At 46.1% G+C, this 18159-nt stretch overlaps 1 protein-coding gene across 1 annotated transcript in view; it reads left to right on the top strand.

The window, feature by feature from the left end:
• Nucleotides 1-18159, top strand: part of CPPED1 (calcineurin like phosphoesterase domain containing 1) — a 100085-nt gene that overhangs the window by 68512 nt on the left and 13414 nt on the right. Inside the window, exon 3 of the mRNA XM_029058662.2 lies at nt 1564-1986. Coding sequence (XP_028914495.1) covers nt 1564-1986 — 423 coding nt within the window. The remainder of the gene's footprint in view (nt 1-1563; nt 1987-18159) is intronic.

Here is an 18159-nt window from a genome sequence, read left to right as displayed (position 1 = left end):
AAGCCCGGCCTCTTTCCCCTAAGGCACGCTGCTTCTCTTCCGAGAAGACCTAGGGATGGGGAGTGGTGGCTTTGGAAAGGCAGCATCTGCTTGCACCTTGACTCTTCCATTGGAGCCTTAAATGAGAGGGAGGAATGAAGTAAGAGCGGACGGCCTTGCTTGCAACGGTCGCCGGGAGAGCTTCTCCTATCGGTTAATCCTCCTGCTTGGGAGAGAAGGCGGGGAAAGGAAGAAGGGAGCACAGTTACTCAGGGAAGAGAGGAGGAGAAAAGAGCAGAGAGCAGCAATACCAGCAGCAGAGCCGAAAAGCGTTCTGTGGGCAGAGAGAGAAAAATCCTTTATTTTCTTCTGCGTTTTGTCTGGATTTAGGAAGATAATAATTAGGGGTAGAAATAAGGGTAAATCCTGGGTATTCATTGCTATTACAGATGGTTAGATAATTTGGGACTCTTTTCTGGGCTCTTAAAGATCCCCATCCCCCCACACCCTCTGCTCTTCCCCCTTCCCCTCAGCACTGCGCTCATTCATATATATTATTTATTCCCCTATTTATTTTGTTAGTGAGGTGTACAGCTCCTTGATTCTGTTTAGCTTGATGATGTTGTTTTGTTTTGTTCTGTTTTGCTCTGCCGTCTGCCTCTCCTGGATTAGACCGAGAGCCCGTCGTTGGGCAGGGATGGTCTCTATCTGTTGCCGAATTGTAGATCCCAATTGTGTAGTCCAGTGCTCTGCACATAGTAAGCGCTCAATAACTACTATTGAATGAATGAATGAATGAAAGGTTCCATTTAAGAGCTCTGAGCCGGTAATTTCCTAAACGACGTCCGAACGTCTAGAGGAGTTAACGCAGTTTCCCCACACTGCCTAACCCTGGAAGTAAACTTGGACTTGGGATGCATGTAGGCAACGAGCATCCATGATGTCCTTGGGTAATCTGAGCCCCTGAGAGGGTGGTAGTAATAACAGTCATGATACTCATTAAGCACTCACTATGCGCAGAACGCTGTATTAAGCACGGAGAGAAAATACACAGGTGGGAATTGAATATGGTTCCGGTCCTTTGTAAGACTCACGGTCTAAAAGTGTAGATCCTCAGAAAGCCCCAGACTTCTAAGAAAGCACCCATTCTGTACTTGAATAAACATAAATCATCTAAGATGCCTTCTGAGCAATTTTTACCTTCCTGCGCCATTTGCACTCTTGGTATAATGGTCTTTTTTCTGTACGTTGCCTTTCATTCATTCATTCATTCATTCATTCATTCGTATTTATTGAGCGCTTACTATGTGCAGAGCACTGTACTAAGCGCTTGAAATGTACAAATCGGCAACAGATAGAGACAGTCCCCGCCCATTGACGGGCTTACAGTCTAATCGGAGGAGACAGACAAAATAGCAATAAATAGAATCAAGGGGATGGGCATCTCGTTAAAACAATAGCAGTAAATAGAATCAAGGTGACGGACATCTCATTAACAAAATAAATAGGCTAATAATACCTTAAGGTTAGTTTTCGACAAGGTCGTAACTAACTTACTGACTGTTGACTGTGATCTGTTTCTAGGAACTCCATGGCGGGAGGAGCAAATAAAAGACCTGAAGAGAGTCCTTAAAAACATCGACCGAGACATCCCCCTGGTATTCGTCAGCGGCAATCACGACGTCGGGAACACCCCCACCTCTGAAACCATAGATGATTATTGCCAGATGTGGGGAGACGACTATTTCAGCTTCTGGGTCGGCGGCGTTCTTTTTCTTGTCCTGAACTCCCAGCTATACTTTGATTCTTCCAAATGCCCCGACTTGAAACGGGCCCAGGACCAGTGGCTGAACACGCAGCTAGCGCTGGCCGAACAACGGAAATGCAGGCACGCGATCGTGTTTCAGCACATCCCTCTTTTCCTTCAGAGCCTCGACGAAGACGACAGCTACTTTAACATAACGAAGCCACTTCGCCAAGAGATGATGGACAAATTTGTGAAAGCAGGTAAGATGCTTTTGCGTTTATCTAAGGGTTGGCAGTATTTTGAGCGTACGGCTCTGTCCTTACGAGGAAGCTTTTCATCGGTCGTTGAGTCATCCGGCCGTATTTATCGCACGCCTGTTGTGTGGAAAACACTGTACTAAGCACTTGGGAGAGTACGGTATAACAATAAACAGACATATTCTGTTCATTTATTCCCCGATTAGACTGTAAGCCCGTCAGTGGGCGGGGACTGTCTCTATCTGTTGCCGATTTGTCCATTCCAAGCGCTCAGTACAGTGCTCTGCGCATAGTAAGCGCTCAACAAATACTATTGAATGAATGAACATATTCCCGAGAACTAGATGGCGAAGACTGTGAGCCCCATGCAGGACAGGGTCCAACCTAATCCACCCTAGGCACGTAAAATAGTGTTTTAGTGTTTTATACGTAGCAAGCACTTAACAAATACAATTAAAAAAAGGTGGGGTGGGAGGCCAGTAAACATGACTCACACTAATAAATCTCTTTTAGGCTGTTTCTCTCTTTTCCCGTTCTTTCCTTGTGTGTCTGTCCCTAAATCGTGATCCCTTTGTCCACCCGAAAAGTGTCTGAAACCTCTCCGGGTATTTTTACCAGCTCACGCCCGGGCGCTTTATACTTTTTAAATGCTTTATTAACATTATTTTTGATGCACTGCTCAACGTCACCCTCCCCCAGGTGACGTTGGGTGGCTGGGCAGTGAGGAAGAGCATAAGGGAGGAGGTCTGTACAAGACCTCGTTGCAAGCTGAGCCCGTCATTGAGCAGGGACGGTCTCTATCTGTTGCCGAATTGTCCATTCCAAGCGCTTAGTACAGTGCTGCACATAGTAGGCGCTCAATGAATACTATTGAATGAATGAACTCTTCTTGAAAATGGAACAAATGGCTAAAAAGTCAGGTTGGAAAAAATAGCGGAAAAGGCAGGTCTAATCTCCAGGTCCGGTTATGCTCTGGCTAAACAATAATAATAATGTTGGTATTTGTTAAGCACTTACTACGTGCCGAGCACTGTGCTAAGCGCTGGGGTAGATACAGGGTAATCAGGTTGTCCCACCTGAGGCTCACAGTTAATCGCCATTTTACAGATGAGGTAACTGAGGCCCAGAGAAGTTAAGTGTCTTGCCCACAGTCCCACAGCTGACAAGTGGCAGAGCCGGGAGTCGAACCCATGACCCCTGACTCCGAAGCCCGGGCTCTTTCCACTGAGCCACGCTGCTTCCCAACACAGTCATACGGGAAGGAGGAGGAAAGTCTTCTGTCAGTAGCAGCAAATTTCATCTAGGGAATTCAAAGTCAGTCAGTTATATTTATTGAGCACTTACTGTGTGCAGAGCGCTGCGCTAAGCACTTGGGAGAGTACAATATAGCAGTATCGGCTTTAAGGTTGCACTGGTCAGTTATATTTATTGAATGCTTATGGATTCGAGCACTCTACTGAGCGCCTAGGAGGGTACAATACAACAATATATCAGGTTGTAGAGGTGAATCTACCCTTTCGTATGGCTGTGTGACCCGGACTTACTACAGCTTCTTGATCAGTCTCATCAGTGTCACCTACTAACTATTGCCATATAAAAGGACCTCCTGCATAGATTATTATTATGGCATTTGTTAAGCGCTCACTGTGTGTCAACTACTGTTCCAAGCCCTGGGGTAGATACAAGTTAATGAGGTTGGATTCATTTATTCATTCAATAGTATTTACTGAGCGCTTACTATGTGCGGAACACTGTACCAAGCGCTTGGAATGTACAATTCGGCAACAGGTAGAGACAATCCCTGCCCGGTGACGGGCTCACGGTCTAATACAGTCCCTATCCCAAATGGAGCTCACAGACTAAGGAGGGAAGAGAATTTCCACTGGAATGAGGAAATTGAGGCACAGAAGAAGTTGAGCGGCTTGCCCAGGGCCTCACAGCCGGCAGCTGGTGGAGTTGGGATCAGAACCCCGGGCCTTCGGACTCCCAGGCCTGGGTTCATTCAGAGAAGCAGCGTGGCTCAGTGGAAAGAGCCCGGGCTTGGGTTTGAATCCCGGCTCTGCCACTTGTCAGCTGTGTGACTGTGGGCAAGTCACTTCACTTCTCTGGGCCTCAGTGATCTCATCTGTAAAATGGGGATTAACGGCGAGCCTCACGTGGGACAACCTGGTTACCCTGTATCTACCCCAGCGCTTAGAACAGTGCTCTGCACTTAGTAAGCGCTTAACGTTATCATTCATTGCAGCACTGAAGCAGTGCGACACAGCAACGCGGCTCCCTTGGACTGACCTTGCAAACCTAAGCCGTAGCAAAATACCTGAGCAGCTCCTGACCGGTGAATTGAATTAGAATTTCCATACATGCAGCGAGCACAGAGTCAACAATTTAAAGCTCCAGTGAAACATGCCGCGAAGGTGTGATATGGCAGTGGAGCGCGGGAGGTCACCGAAGCAGGCGGACCACCCTAGCGGGCGAGGTTCGGGAGAAGGGGGTCGTGAAGACGACACATCGGGAAGGCAGACTCGGATAGATGAACCGAGCCACGAGGTGAACGCGTCGGGTTAGCAGGCGACTCTTTTTAGGTTCACCGGGTGCAGAAGCATTTCAGTCCCGCGACAGTCTTGGCAGGCACACCCAGCCAGGTGCGGAGCTAAGATCTCTCTATCGGGACTGTCGTCTTGGGGGCTGAGGGTCAGCTCCCCGGCGAGGAAGCCGGAGTCTTCGTCGATAATGTCGGTGGACTGTTTTCTCCAACAATGTCTTCCAACCTTTCCTTGTGGAAGCTCACCTGGAAAGGTTTTTTTTTAGAAATGATTCACTATCTTTCGGGCTTGTCAGATCACAGCAGATGATGACGTTCCCTTTCTATCTGAAAACTGAAGATTTTTTAAATCTGTGATATGGCTGCCGTGATTGATCGCCCTGGATTTTGCTCTAGTTATAACATGTCCCCCCTTGATATTAAATTTTCAATTCCAGGGCAATTGCTGTAATCTAAACAGATTTTGTCGAACTCGAGAGTCCAAAATTCACCGGCTTTCATTTTGTGTCGCGAATCAGAGAGGCAGCGTGGCTCAGTGGAAAGAGCCCGGGCTTGGGAGCCAGAGGTCATGGGGTCTGATCCCGGCTTCACTTCTTCACTTCACTTCTCTGTGCCTCAGTTCCCTCACCTGTCAAATGGGGATGAAGACCGTGAGCCCTACGTGGGACGACCTGCTGACCTCGTATCTCCCCCAGCCCTTAGAACAGTGCTTGCCGCACAGCAAGCGCTTGACGAATGCCAACGTTAATTCTTATTATTCTCCGGCCCCTTGCGATTTTCCTGTTGCTTTTGCTTTCTCGTTTCTAAATCCAGTACTTTGAGGCAAATGGTAGTGCTCATCTAACGTGCCAAAGCCTGACGAACAAACGGTCATAAAATAAGAGTGGATTTCGTTCCCTCAGAAGGCCCCTGAGTACTGGGTGATGCCGTATGACAAAAGTACCAGAAAATCTCGACAGTCTCCTTTTAGTCTTAGGGCGTTATGGGGGCCAGCGTTGCTTTTTGAAAACTAATAAGCACCAGTAAGCATTTTGAGACGGTTGATATAAAATACCCGGAGTTTGGGGGGACATTTTCCTGCTGTTGTGTAACAGGGGCTTAGAAGGGGGATCTTGCTGCCATCTAGTGATTCAGTGGAAGGTATCTGGGGGGGAAGGGGAACGGGGAACGCTATCGCCAAGGAGGTTTTCGTTCTCTCCTAGAAAGAACCGAGGGCCCACCTGCGTCGCTCTCAAAATCAGTCGATCGGTCGGATACATTCATTCATTCGTTCAATAGTACTTATTGAGCACTGACTATGTGCGGAGCACCGTAGTAAGCCCTTGAGAGAGCACAATGCAACAGGATTAGCAGACGCCTTCCCTGCCCACGACGAGCTTCCGCTCTAGAGGGGGAGGCAGCCGCTAATAGAAATGAATAACCTACAGGAGAGCGGTGCCCGAGTCGGCGGGTGTGTCTGGAGGCCAGGTCGACCGTGCAGAATCGAAGGCGCGGAACGTCTTGGGGCCGGGGGAGGCGGGGCGCAACGAGGTGAAGTAAGCCGCTGGCCTAGGCGTGGGGGTCCTGGGGACGGGGCCGAGGAATTCTCAAGTGGGAGGAAAAGGAAGTCCTGCCCAGGAACTTGAGACTGGCTGGAAGGGATCCACAAGCAGGGTCAAGACTCTAATAACCGGAACTGTAGCACCGGGCGACCCGGCTCCTGGAGACGGAGCAACGCTCTGCGGCCTTAGAGTCAGTCGCCCTTCCCTGCTTATGCCCGGGCAGATGGAAATTGCCCCCGCAAGGCTCCCTAGAACCCACATCCCTTAACCCAAAGTTCTTGCACCTGCAGCCCCGAATAAACCCCACCCTGAAGGAGAGTTACCGCATCTGCGAACGTGAGTCACCATCCCTTAGTGAAAGAGAAGCAGCACGGCCTAGTGGCTAGAGCGCGGGCCTGGGAGTCGGAAGGTCACGGGTTCTGATCCCGGCTCCGCCACTGGTCTGCTGTGTGACCAGGGGCCAGTCGCTTCACTTCTCTCTGCCTCAGTTACCCCATCTGTGAAATGGACATTAAGCCGGCCAGCCCCACCCGGGACGACCTGATTACCTTCTATCTACCCCGGCGCTTAGTGCAGTGCTTGGCACATGGTAAGCGCTTAACAAATACCATAATAATAAGCATTGATTGTTAAAAATAATAGTAATAAATATGACCGAATTGAAGCACCGTAATAATATAATATTATAATTATTATACATATTATTATAATACTATGCTATTATATATTATTATTACGGTACTTCATTCAATTTGGTCGTATTTATTCAGCGCTTACTGGGTGCAGAGCACTGTACTGAGTGCTCGGGTGAGTACGATATAACAACACCCAGACACATCCCCTGCCCACAATGAGCTTACAGTCTGGAGGGGGGAGAGGGGAAGGGGAAGGAGTGGTTCAGTGCTGAACCTGAACTCGCATCACCCGGGGGAGGAATTCCGGGTCTGAAACCCCTAAACGGGAGGGCCTGAGGGAGATCTGCTGCCGGGGCAGAGACCCAGATGGGAATCAAGCGGCGTACCACTGGCGTGAGAGTCGCCCGGATCCTCGCGGAACGTTGGGCCTCGGACACTGGGCTGGGTTCCTACTTAAAATCCACAGTCTCTGTTGCTAAACAGGATACTATAGAAGAAACAAGCGCGTGAGCAGTTATTACAGTAGTTTCACAACAGAAGGCCGTCCTTATTTACCCCATGGGAAGCAGGGATCTTGCATCTATCTAACTCTGTGCTCAATACAGTGCTCGGCACCTAGTAAGAGCTTAATAAATACCATTAGCATTATTATCATCGTCGTCGTTCCTATTTCACGTTTGCCAGTGGATATAATAATAATAACAACGGTGGTATTTGTTAAGCACTTACTATGTGCAAAGCACCGTTCTAAGCGCTGGGGGGATCAGATTGTCCCCCGTGGGGCTCACAGTTTTAATCCCCGTTTTACAGATGAGGTATCTGAGGCACAGAGAAGTTAAGTGACTTGCCCAAAGTCACCCAGCTAGCGAGCAGCAGAGCCGGGATTCGAACCCACGACCTCTGACTCCCAAGCCCAGGCTCTTTCCACTGAGCCGCGCTGCTTCTCTGTGTCCACTGAGGGCTGCCAGCACCAAACTCTCCCGGGTTTCTGGGTAGGGGCTACCCTACCGTCGGACGGCAGCCCGGAGTCTGCAGTTATATCTGAGATTGACTTGGGACCCCCTCCTCTCGTGGTCTTTGCAGTTTTACTCCACGCTCGAGGAGGTGCAGAGAGCCAGTTCAGAAGTAAGGATCGGAGACACCCGCTCGACCCCGGAGCTTCGTTGTTTTATTTTCAGAGAACGTTACGAAGCGGGGGAAGTGAGGCCAGCGAGAATATTTCATTCCACAAGTTTGTTTTTTATATTAAACGTCTGATGGTATAAGTGCTTCCGTAAATGCGGTAGTAATTGCTCTGCCCTGCATTGTACTGAGAAGCGGTAGCTTGTCGATTGGCGGCTAGAGCCAGTTCCCCCCCACCCCCAATCCTCCAAAATTGCTGGCCAAAAACCTATACACGTGGCCGAATGAAGTATTTGGCCCTATTCAGACAGGGATATAGTCAAGGAAAAGAATCTCTCCTACCACGCACTGTGATTTGATTTAGAGAAGCAGCGTGGCTCAGTGGAAAGAGCCCGGGCTTGGGAGTCAGAGGTCATGGGTTCGAATCCCGGCTCTGCCGCTTGGCAGCCGTGTGACTGTGGGCGAGTCACTTCACTTCTCTGTGCCTCAGTTCCCTCATCTGGAAAATGGGGATTAACTGTGAGGCTCACGTAGGACAACCTGATGACCCTGTATCTCCCCCAGCGCTTAAAACAGTGCTCTGCACGGAGTAAGCGCTTAACAAATACCAACGTTATCGTTATTATTTGGAGCAAACCTGATATTCAGATTTGTAAGGATATTGAGGGGTTCAACCATCCTTAGAGATGGCTTCACAGAATCCTTGCATATGACCTTATCGGCGCAACAAACCTTCGATTGAATGGTTACGAGAAAACGACTGAGGCCAGAGCAGTGTGAGGGAATGGATGGGCCAGAGTGTTTGATTTGGACCGTGGCGTCAAAAGGCAAATTACATGTTGGGCCTGACGGAGCGATTGGGTGGGTTACTTGAGAAATGTGAGCATCTGAGTCGGTATTGTCCTCAGATTTCCTGGTTCACCGCAAATGAATTTGATCCCTTTCCATAGCAAGTTCATTTGATCCCGTTTCCGAAAGTTCAAGGGATATTTTGTAAAATTAATTGCTTAAAGATGATGATAAAATGGTAAGTGATGATGGCAGTTACGTTCATATCACCTCGGGTTTTCCGGGTGGTATTTTCGCCTAACGCTATTCCAGGCTCGTTTTTCTAGTGTCCACCCTCTCACCTCCTCCACCGTCGCCTCCTCCCCCCCCGCCCAAAAAATATCAGTTCTTAAAAACATGTCAAAGCTCATTGGAATTATTAGGGTATTGTTTAATTATGATAATTGTGTTGTTAGAAAATACCATTTTAATGAACAGATCCCTCCTCAAATAACCCCCGAAAGGAAACCTGCCTCTGCTTAGGTTTCTAACAGATGTTTTAGTGAATAATTCTGGATTTTATGGAATGAATAAATCATTGAATAAAATGTAAACAACCTTCTCAGATCACTGCCTTAATTTAAAAAAGTGGAACGTGGTGTGTAAGTGGAGGGGGAGGGAGTATAATTGCACATTACAGTAGCAGAAATATGCTGAGTCCCCTGTCAAGAACGGTGAGCTCTCCTTGCCTCCAGGTTTCCTTAGCAACACTCTTTGCTATCTTAAAGATCCTCCTTTATAGATCTACAAAGCGTTGCGGAGAAAGTACAAATAAACACGGAAGGACAGATCCACAGATGTGAAGTGACACCAGTTATTTTCTGTCTTTTTGCCTTGCCAAAGGATAATCAATTTCCGAGCCGTCCGCGGTTATGAAATTGCTCTCTCTCATTCGCCCGATTCACGCGTTGAGTTCTAAAATACCAACACGAGGCGATGTAATCCCAGCCCCATCGATAGAGTTTCGAAACCTGTGCTGCCTCTTACAGTTCAGCAGGTTAACATTCAGAACAATTACTATTTATGTCAGTTTTCTGAATCCGAGCTGAAATTACATACTTCGCTTCGGAATGACTGCTTCTCCAAGTTACCCTAATGCTTTACACTCCTTCGGTATGGTTATTAGCTTGCCTAAGGGGATTTTGTACTCTTGGAAAATTCCAATATATCGATCTTTCTAGTAAAGAAGCAGGATTCATCTTAGAACTGGAGATATGTCTCCCGCGACTGTGTATTTTTGTTAAAGGAGATGATGACCTACGTTTGTGATCTTAAGAGTTTTTAACGTTTCCATCATTCATTCAATAGTATTTATTAAGCGCTTAGTATGTGCAGAGCTCTGTACTAAGCGCTTGGAATATACAATTCGGCTACAGATAGAGACGATCCCTGCCCAATGACGGGCTTTCAGTGTTCTTTAGAGGAAATATAAGGTTTCTAGGAATAGCAGTAATTATATTTATTGGGAAAGTGCAGCAGAAGGCCGAGATGTGTTCCCTGCCCGCTCTGGGGGAGATTGAGTTCCTGGGGAACAGAAAATCATCAGAAATGCAGTGGCGACGTAAGCAGCGGCCTCAACAGCCGCAGTACTAGTAGTCTGTAGTAGTGATCGAGCACCCACTCGGTGCGGTGCACTGTACGGAGAGCTCTGGAAATACAGAACAAGGAAGTCACCCATTTTCTGCCCATTAGGTTTCGACTCTGATTTGTTTACAGCACTATAAAAATGAATAAAATGTGTGGTCAGATGTACATGAGGGAGGGAGCCAGTGGAGATATTGAGGAGAGCCTTGTTAAAAACACACGTCCAAGAAGTCTTCCCCAGCTAAACTCCCATTTCCTCTTCCCCCACTCCCTACTGGATGGCCCTTGTACTTTGATTTGTAATAATAATAATGTTGGTATTTGTTAAGCGCTTACTATGTGCAGAGGAATGTTCTGAGCGCTGGGGTAGATACAGGGTAATCAGGTTGCCCCACGCGGGACTCACAGTCTTAATCCCCATTTTCCAGATGAGGGAACTGAAGCACAGAGAAGTTAAGTGACTCACCCACAGTCCCACAGCTGCCGTTTGTACCCCTCGTATATCCCTCCCTCGGCCCCATAGCACTTACGTACTATTTATTTATACTAATGCCCGTTTCCCCTATTAGACTGTAAGCCTGATGTGGTCAGGGACTGTGCCTCCCAACTCTGTCGTATTGTCCTCTCCCAAGCACTTAATACAGTGCTCTGCTCACAGTAAGTGCTCCTTCGTTAAGATTGATTGAGAGATGTGAACCGAGCAATGCTTGAGAAAGGCGATCTGGGCATCAGCAGCAAGATCACACTCTCCCTCCAGACATTTTTCGGGACAGCCCCTGGAGACGGAGTATGAGGTGGATATAATAATAATGATTATGGTATTTGTTAAGCGCTTACTATGTGCAGAGCACTGTTCTAAGCGCTGGGGTAGATACAGGGTCATCAGGTTGTCCCACGTGGGGCTCACAGTTTTTTTAATCCCCATTTTTACAGATGAGGTAACTGAGGCACAGAGAAGTTAAATAACTTGCCAAAGGTCACATAGGAGATATGCCCTTGGCCAGAACCGGAACAAAATACCTTGACGGTCTTACATTTGACCTTCAAACCAAGGTGCAGAAAGAGTGGCCCAATGAACTTCCCAAGTGCTTAGTAGAGTGCTCTTCACACAGTAAGCACTCGGTAAAGACCGTTGATGTAGATACTTTAGTCCTTTTAGTAAAGCAGCCACAGACTCTCCATAGTTCCATTAAAATAAAATCCTCTTAAGGAATTTCATACTCTTTAGTTCATTTTCCAAGTTTTGATCTCAGAATTTGATGTGGTGGGCCACATTTTTATGTTCCAATCAGTTCCGTGTAAACATCATGTTTTAGTCATTCGATGTCTGTATTTCATTATAAACCTAGATAAAAGACCAACTGCAGAAGCTACATCTGGTGTGAAGTGATGAATTACATTTCTCACATTGGAGGTACCCTTAACAGTTGGGCTAATTAAAGTTAAAATCATGTCCTTATGATAAATATTTATAAATTGAGAATCTGTCACTTGTAAATGTGTGCTGTTACTTTATGAAGTTAAGATAACTCTTTGAATGCAACGTTTTCCTGTTCACTATTATTTCTTCAGAATCTTATTTTTCCTCACTGCTAAAGCCAAAATGACTCCTAAAGGTAACATTTAAGTTACAACCAGCGCTTAGTGCAGTGGCTGGCACATAGTAAGTACTTTACACATTACAAATTTATTTACAAAGAACCACAATAAGTCACTTCAAAAACGGACTTGAAATCAGTGGCCGAACGGAAAGTCTGTCTTTAATTTTTATCTTTCCGGCAGTCGGTTTTCATTTCACGTTAGACACAGCTAAAGTGAAAAATAACTTAGATGATGCTTATTTACAGAGCCACCAAAATACCATGTATCATGTTGTCTGTTTCATGGTACAGGTTTGTTTCGTGGTACTCGTTAAGTGCTTACTATGTGTCATAAACCATTCTAAGTGCTACGATAAGTACAAGTTAATTAGGTTGCAAACAGTCCCTGTCTCCTATCGGAGGTTCAGTCTTAAGAAGGAGGGAGAACAGGTATTGAATCCCCATTTAACAGTTGATCAACCCCCGATTAGACTGTGAGCCCGTCAATGGGCAGGGATTGTCTCTATCTGTTGCTGAATTGTACATTCCAAGCGCTTAGTACAGTGCTCTGCCCTTAGTAAGCGCTCAATAAATACTATTGAATGAATAAATGAATCAAACTGAAGCTCAGAATTAAGTGACTTGCCCAAGGTCACGCTGCAAGTAATTGGAGGAACGGGGATCAGCACCCAGGTCCTCCGACTCCCAAGCCTGTACTCTTTCCACCGGGCCAAGCTGCTTCTACATAAACTGGATTACAAATGGCTCTAAAATATATGTACGTAAGTGGTCAAAAGTTTAGTATTCAACTTTTAAAATATAGAAAAGAGTTATTATAAGCGGGTATTGTGTTATTTAGTATAGACCGTCTCAAGACCGGAATAGAGGGAGACGGTGAGAAGCACTGAGGGGGAAGGACAGGATTTGGATGGGAAGAGAAGGAATTCTGTTTTAGACGTGTTTAGTTTGAGGTGACGGGAGGGCATCCAAGTAGAATGTCTTCAAGGCAGGAGGAAATGCGTTCCGAGAATATCCGTCATATTTGCTGGGTGCTTATTGTGTGCCGAGCACTGTACTAAGTGCTTGGGAGAGTCCAGTACAACAGAATTGTAGTCATGTTCCCTGCCCACAACGAGCTTACAGTCTCAAGGGGGAGAATTTCCAGAAACACAACTCCCGTTTTTCATTCACTGGGAGAGATCTGTCTCCCGTGGCATTGCAGTCTGGAACTGATGGGTCTTCTAACCTGGCTTAAAAGGCGGGCAATTCTGCTCTCTTTTCATCTAATAACAACAACCATAATAATAATAACTGTAATATTTGTTAAGCGCATACTCTATGCCAAGGCACGATACTAAAGTGCCGGTTGATGTGGGGGGTGATACAGACAAATTGGGTCGGACACAGTCCCTGTCCCACATCGGGCTCGCAGTCTTAATTTCACAGATGGGGTAACTGAAGCACATTCATTCATTCGTTCATCCAATCGTATTTATTGAGCTCTTACTAAGGGCACTGTACTAAGCGCTTGGAATGTACGATTCGGCAACAGATAGAGACAAACCGTGCCCAACAACAGGCTCACAGTCGAAAAGGGGGAGACGGACAGCAAAACAAACAAGTTGACAGGCATCGATACCATCAAAATAGATAAATAGAATCCTAGATGTGTACACATCATTAGTAAAATAGAGAAATAATATATACAAATATACACAAGCGCAGAGTGATGTGACTTGCCCAAGGTCACACAGCAGATAAGCGGTGGATCTCAGTGGAAAGAGCACGGGCTTGGGAGCCAGAGGTCATGGGTTCTGATCCCGGCTCTGCCACTTATCAGCTGTGTGACTTTGGGCAAGTCATTTAACTTTTCTGTGCCTCAGGTACCTCATCTGTTAAAATGGGGATTAAGACTGTGTGCCCCACATGGGACAACCTAATTGTCTTGTATCTACCCAGCGCTTAGAACGGTGCTTGGCAAATAGTAAGCGCTTAGCAAATACCAAAATTATTATTATTATTATTATTATCCAGGATTCAAACCCAGGCCCCCAGGCCAGTGCTGTATCCACTAGATCATCGGGTGGCCTCTAAGGACTCCGACACCCAAGCACACATGTTATATAAATTAGAGAAGCAGCGTGGCCCAGTGGAAAGAGCAGGGGCTTGGGAGCCAGAGGTCATGGGTTTGAATCCCGGCTCTTCCACCTGTCAGCTGTGTGACTGTGGGCAAGTCTCTTCACTTCTCTGGGCTTCAGTTCCCTCATCTGTAAAATGGGGATGAAGACTGGGAGCCTCACGTGGGACAACCTGATGACCCTGTATCTCCCCCAGCGCTTAGAACAGTGCTCTGCACATAGGAAGCGCTTAACAAATACCAACATTATTATTATCATTATTATTATTACCCCGGTCACGCGGTGAGACAAAAAGATGTCATGTGCACTAGCTCACCCAACCCGAGAGTGTTTCCAATTCACTTCCCAACTCCCGTCTACCCCAGAGTTGTTGAGTTCCCCATCTAGATCCCCGTAAGCTGGGGCGCCACTCCCGATCTGAGGAATTCCGTTCCAGGAGCTGAGGCGAAGCAGGGCCGGGTACATAAAATGAAAACACCAGGTAAAGCCATCCAACGCTGTATGGGTACCAGGCAGGGGATAGATCATCTGCAAACCAAGAGTGTGAGACATAAATCCGCATTAATGGCCGCTTTCACCTGGTCACTAGCCTGTTAGGTGCGCACAATCTGCATCGTCACTTCAGAGTGGAAAACGCGATAGGCTGGCTGAAAAATTTAAAAGGTTCATCATTTACACAACAGAACTAGATCTCTGTTAAGGCTTTAGAGCAGTAACTGACTATAACGAAGAGAGTAGTATGGAATATTCCAGTTGGCATATGAACTCCATTACACTACAAGAGCTGAAAATCCAATTCAGGAGCAAAGGTGATTCAGGAGCAGGCAGTTACTTTTTATTGGTGACCCAGAAATGATGATTACGGTTTTTAAAGATGGTAGCAAAGGTGTGACGCTGATATGAAAGACCTCACGCTAAGTGCCTCATTTCCCAAGAAATGGCACAAAAACACCTCAGCCCTAGATTATCGGGAATTTCATGCTTGTGTTTATGGGAAGCGATCGCAGTCTTTTACAAGGATGGCATTTAAATACTGGAACTCCCTCCCAGAGTTCAACGGACAATGCGTGGAGAAAAAAACAAACTGCAACACACTCTAAAACGTCAGTTCCTGAGTTATAATTCTCCCTTTTTAGCTCTGTGCAAACGTTCATTAAAATGCAGCCTTCTTTTAGTTGGTCATCCTGTTACCCCCCCACCGATAAATTTCAATTACCAAATTCAGCTCTGCTCTTGGTCCAATGGGAAGAACGTTGCATTGGAAATCAGGAGGGCAAGCGGTACTAGCCTTTTAGGGCTATATTTTCAGCGGTGAAGGTTTCTGACCCCCGAAACCGCCTGAGGCATTTCACGAGATAGATGCCCCAGCTGGAATCTTGTCAAATAGCTGGCTGCCTTGGGCGGGGAAGACCACGGTGGCTACCAAAGCAACTGCCTTCCAGGTCACGGTGCCACAGCACAACATGGACACAGTGCGGCGGTCATTTTGACTGTGAGTGGGTCCGCCTCACAAAACGACAACAGAAAAACCTTTGTGTGCATGTACCCCTGCCCACCTACTCATTTGACACTGACCACATCCGAGCGAGAACGCTACTAGAACGCCATAATCATTTTTGCGGTCCTCGTATATCGTTCTCCACTCCACCGTCATCACCATCCTCCATCTTATACAGTTTCAAATTACTGCGTCCTTTCCGGGACACCTAATTTGTGTCAGAAGGACTGGATTTTAATGCCGGTTCCGCCACTTGTCTGCTGTATGACCTTGGGCAAATCACTTCACTTCTTTGGGCCTCAGTTCCCTCATCTGTGAGCCCTATGCAGGACGTGGACCGGGGCCAATCTGATGACTTCGTATCTACCCCAGCACTCAGAACAGTGCCTGGCACATAGTAGGCACTTAGCAAATACCACAGTTATGATGATGAAGATGATTATTATTATTACTTGTACTAAAATACACCTCATGAGTTCACCTAGTGTTAGGTAATTCATTGTTTCCAGGAGAACTGGGAAATGTGTGTCCTTAGAGGAAATTCTGCCATATTGGTATTTCCTTTCTAGTTATTAAGATAGACAGTGATTATTTGGGGAACAAACATTTTGATAGAACAGTTTGGAAACAAATAACTTTCAACAGTGAAGGAGTTAGATTTTTTTCCCTGGAAATTCCACCACTTCAAAAAAAAATTCCTTTTCCCACCCTTAGTATGTATACCGTCTACCTCCCCAGAATTCTAATCAATTCTTATCGATATATCAGATTAGAAATCCTCTAGGTGAACTTCCCATCGGTCAAAGCAATATCACTAATAAGCCCCTCGTCCCGGCAGCTGTATTTAAAATGAGACTAAGGCAAATGAATGCCCTATGATAGAAATCTAGAAAAAGACCATTCTGAACTATTTCTGTCATGACTCCGTGTGCATTTCTATACACAAGCCAGTTATCTTCTCTTGCAGATAAAATTGAATTCCCAATAAAAGGCTTAATTTGTAAAGCTAAAAAAGATGTTATGGGAAAATACTTAAGCACCCTTTATGCTAATTGGAAACACATGCTGATTATGGTAAATAATGAAATGTGCACCGTATTTAATTTTCTTTCCCATCCTCTACGAAGTTTGAATGACCAAAGCATTAGGGACAGATTAAAAGAATAGTCTCCCTTATTCCTTCCCGGCAACTGAAGTTAAGTGTCTCAAAATTATGGAGCATAATTAAGCAATAAGGCAGGCAAGAAGTGTAGATGTCATGATGTAATCACACCCTAGGGCCTTTTGATGCATGAGGTACAGCTAAGTGGCACTGTTCGGCTGGAATGGAATTATTTCCTAACAGTGCTGTCCCCTTTGCCCTGCAGTTTTGAGCGCTGGTGCGCTAAAGGATTATAAGACAGATGTTTGCATTGAATGTGGAATAGGTTTTGCTGGAGGAAAATATTACGGGCAGGGATTTCTATTCTTCTCGTCTTTTTCCTCCTCCGGCCACTCCTGTTCCAACCCGCCTTCCTCTCTCCCCCTCTCCTCCAGTCCTGCCTCATTTCCTCCCTCCCTCTCCTTTCTCCTCGGCACCGTGCAGCTCGCAGACGTCGTCGACAGTAGGATCCCAGTCCCCTGGACCTGCTCGCTTTTTAAAAAGCAGGTTCATACCCCTGCGGGGACGAAGACAGATCTACCAACAGGATCTGTCCAAATCTATTTTCTGGCTGCTATCTCTTGAATCAGATACGGGTCTTCCCTTTTGCTCTAGATCCTGGCACCTTTCCAGGGAAATTTCACAGATGATTAAGGTGGAAAGATGGCCCGTCCATCGATCGGTGGTATTTATTGAACACTTATTATGTGCGGAGCAGTGTATTAAGTGCTCGGGAGAACACGGTACAACAGAATTAGCAGGCACATTCTCTGCTCATAATGAGATTATATTCTAAAGGGCCACGAAGAGAGAGCTCGGCATTGGAAGTCGGAGGGACCCGGGTTCTAATCCCGGCTCTGCCATCTGTCTGCTCTGTGTCCTTGGACAAGTCAGTTAACTTCTTTGTGCCTCAGTTACCTCATCGGTAAAATGAAGATTAAGACTGTGAGCCCCATGTGGAACGGGGACTGTGTCCAATGTGATTAGCACGTCTCAACCCCAGCACTTAGTACGGTGCCTGGCGGACAGTACGCGCTTAAGAAACACCATTAAAAAAAATCAGAAAACTAAATATTCTCGTGGTTATTTCTCAGTCACCAAGAACTTTTTTGGTATTGAAATAGAAACAAAATTTCAGTAGTGGAATAAATAAACAAAGCCTTAACCTAGGGCTTAAATTTTAATTCTGGGTCCCCTGAAAAGGCCCGTCTTGGTGGTGCCGTATTGGAATTTCCTTTCTAGTTATTAAGATAGTGATTATTTAAGGAACAAACATTTTGATAGGACAGTTTGGAAGCTATTAAATAACTTTCAACAGTAAAGGAGTTAGATTTTTTTTCCCCTGGAAATTCCATCACTTCCAAAAAAATTTCCTTTTCCTAGCCTTAGTATGTATACCGTCTCCCTCCCCAGAATCCTTATCAATTTTATCAATACATCAAATTAGAAATCCTCCAGGTGAACTTCCCATCAGTCGTTACTAATGAGCCCCTCGTCCCGGCAGCTGTATTTAAAATGAGACTAAGGCAAATGAATGGAAATCTAGAAAAAGACCATTCCGAATTAT

This window comes from Ornithorhynchus anatinus, chromosome 2 (genome assembly GCF_004115215.2).
Source record: "Ornithorhynchus anatinus isolate Pmale09 chromosome 2, mOrnAna1.pri.v4, whole genome shotgun sequence".
Taxonomy (NCBI): Eukaryota; Metazoa; Chordata; class Mammalia; order Monotremata; family Ornithorhynchidae; genus Ornithorhynchus; species Ornithorhynchus anatinus.
The sequence above is the reverse complement of the archived record's forward strand: the minus strand, read 5'-3'. Positions and strand labels throughout refer to the sequence as shown.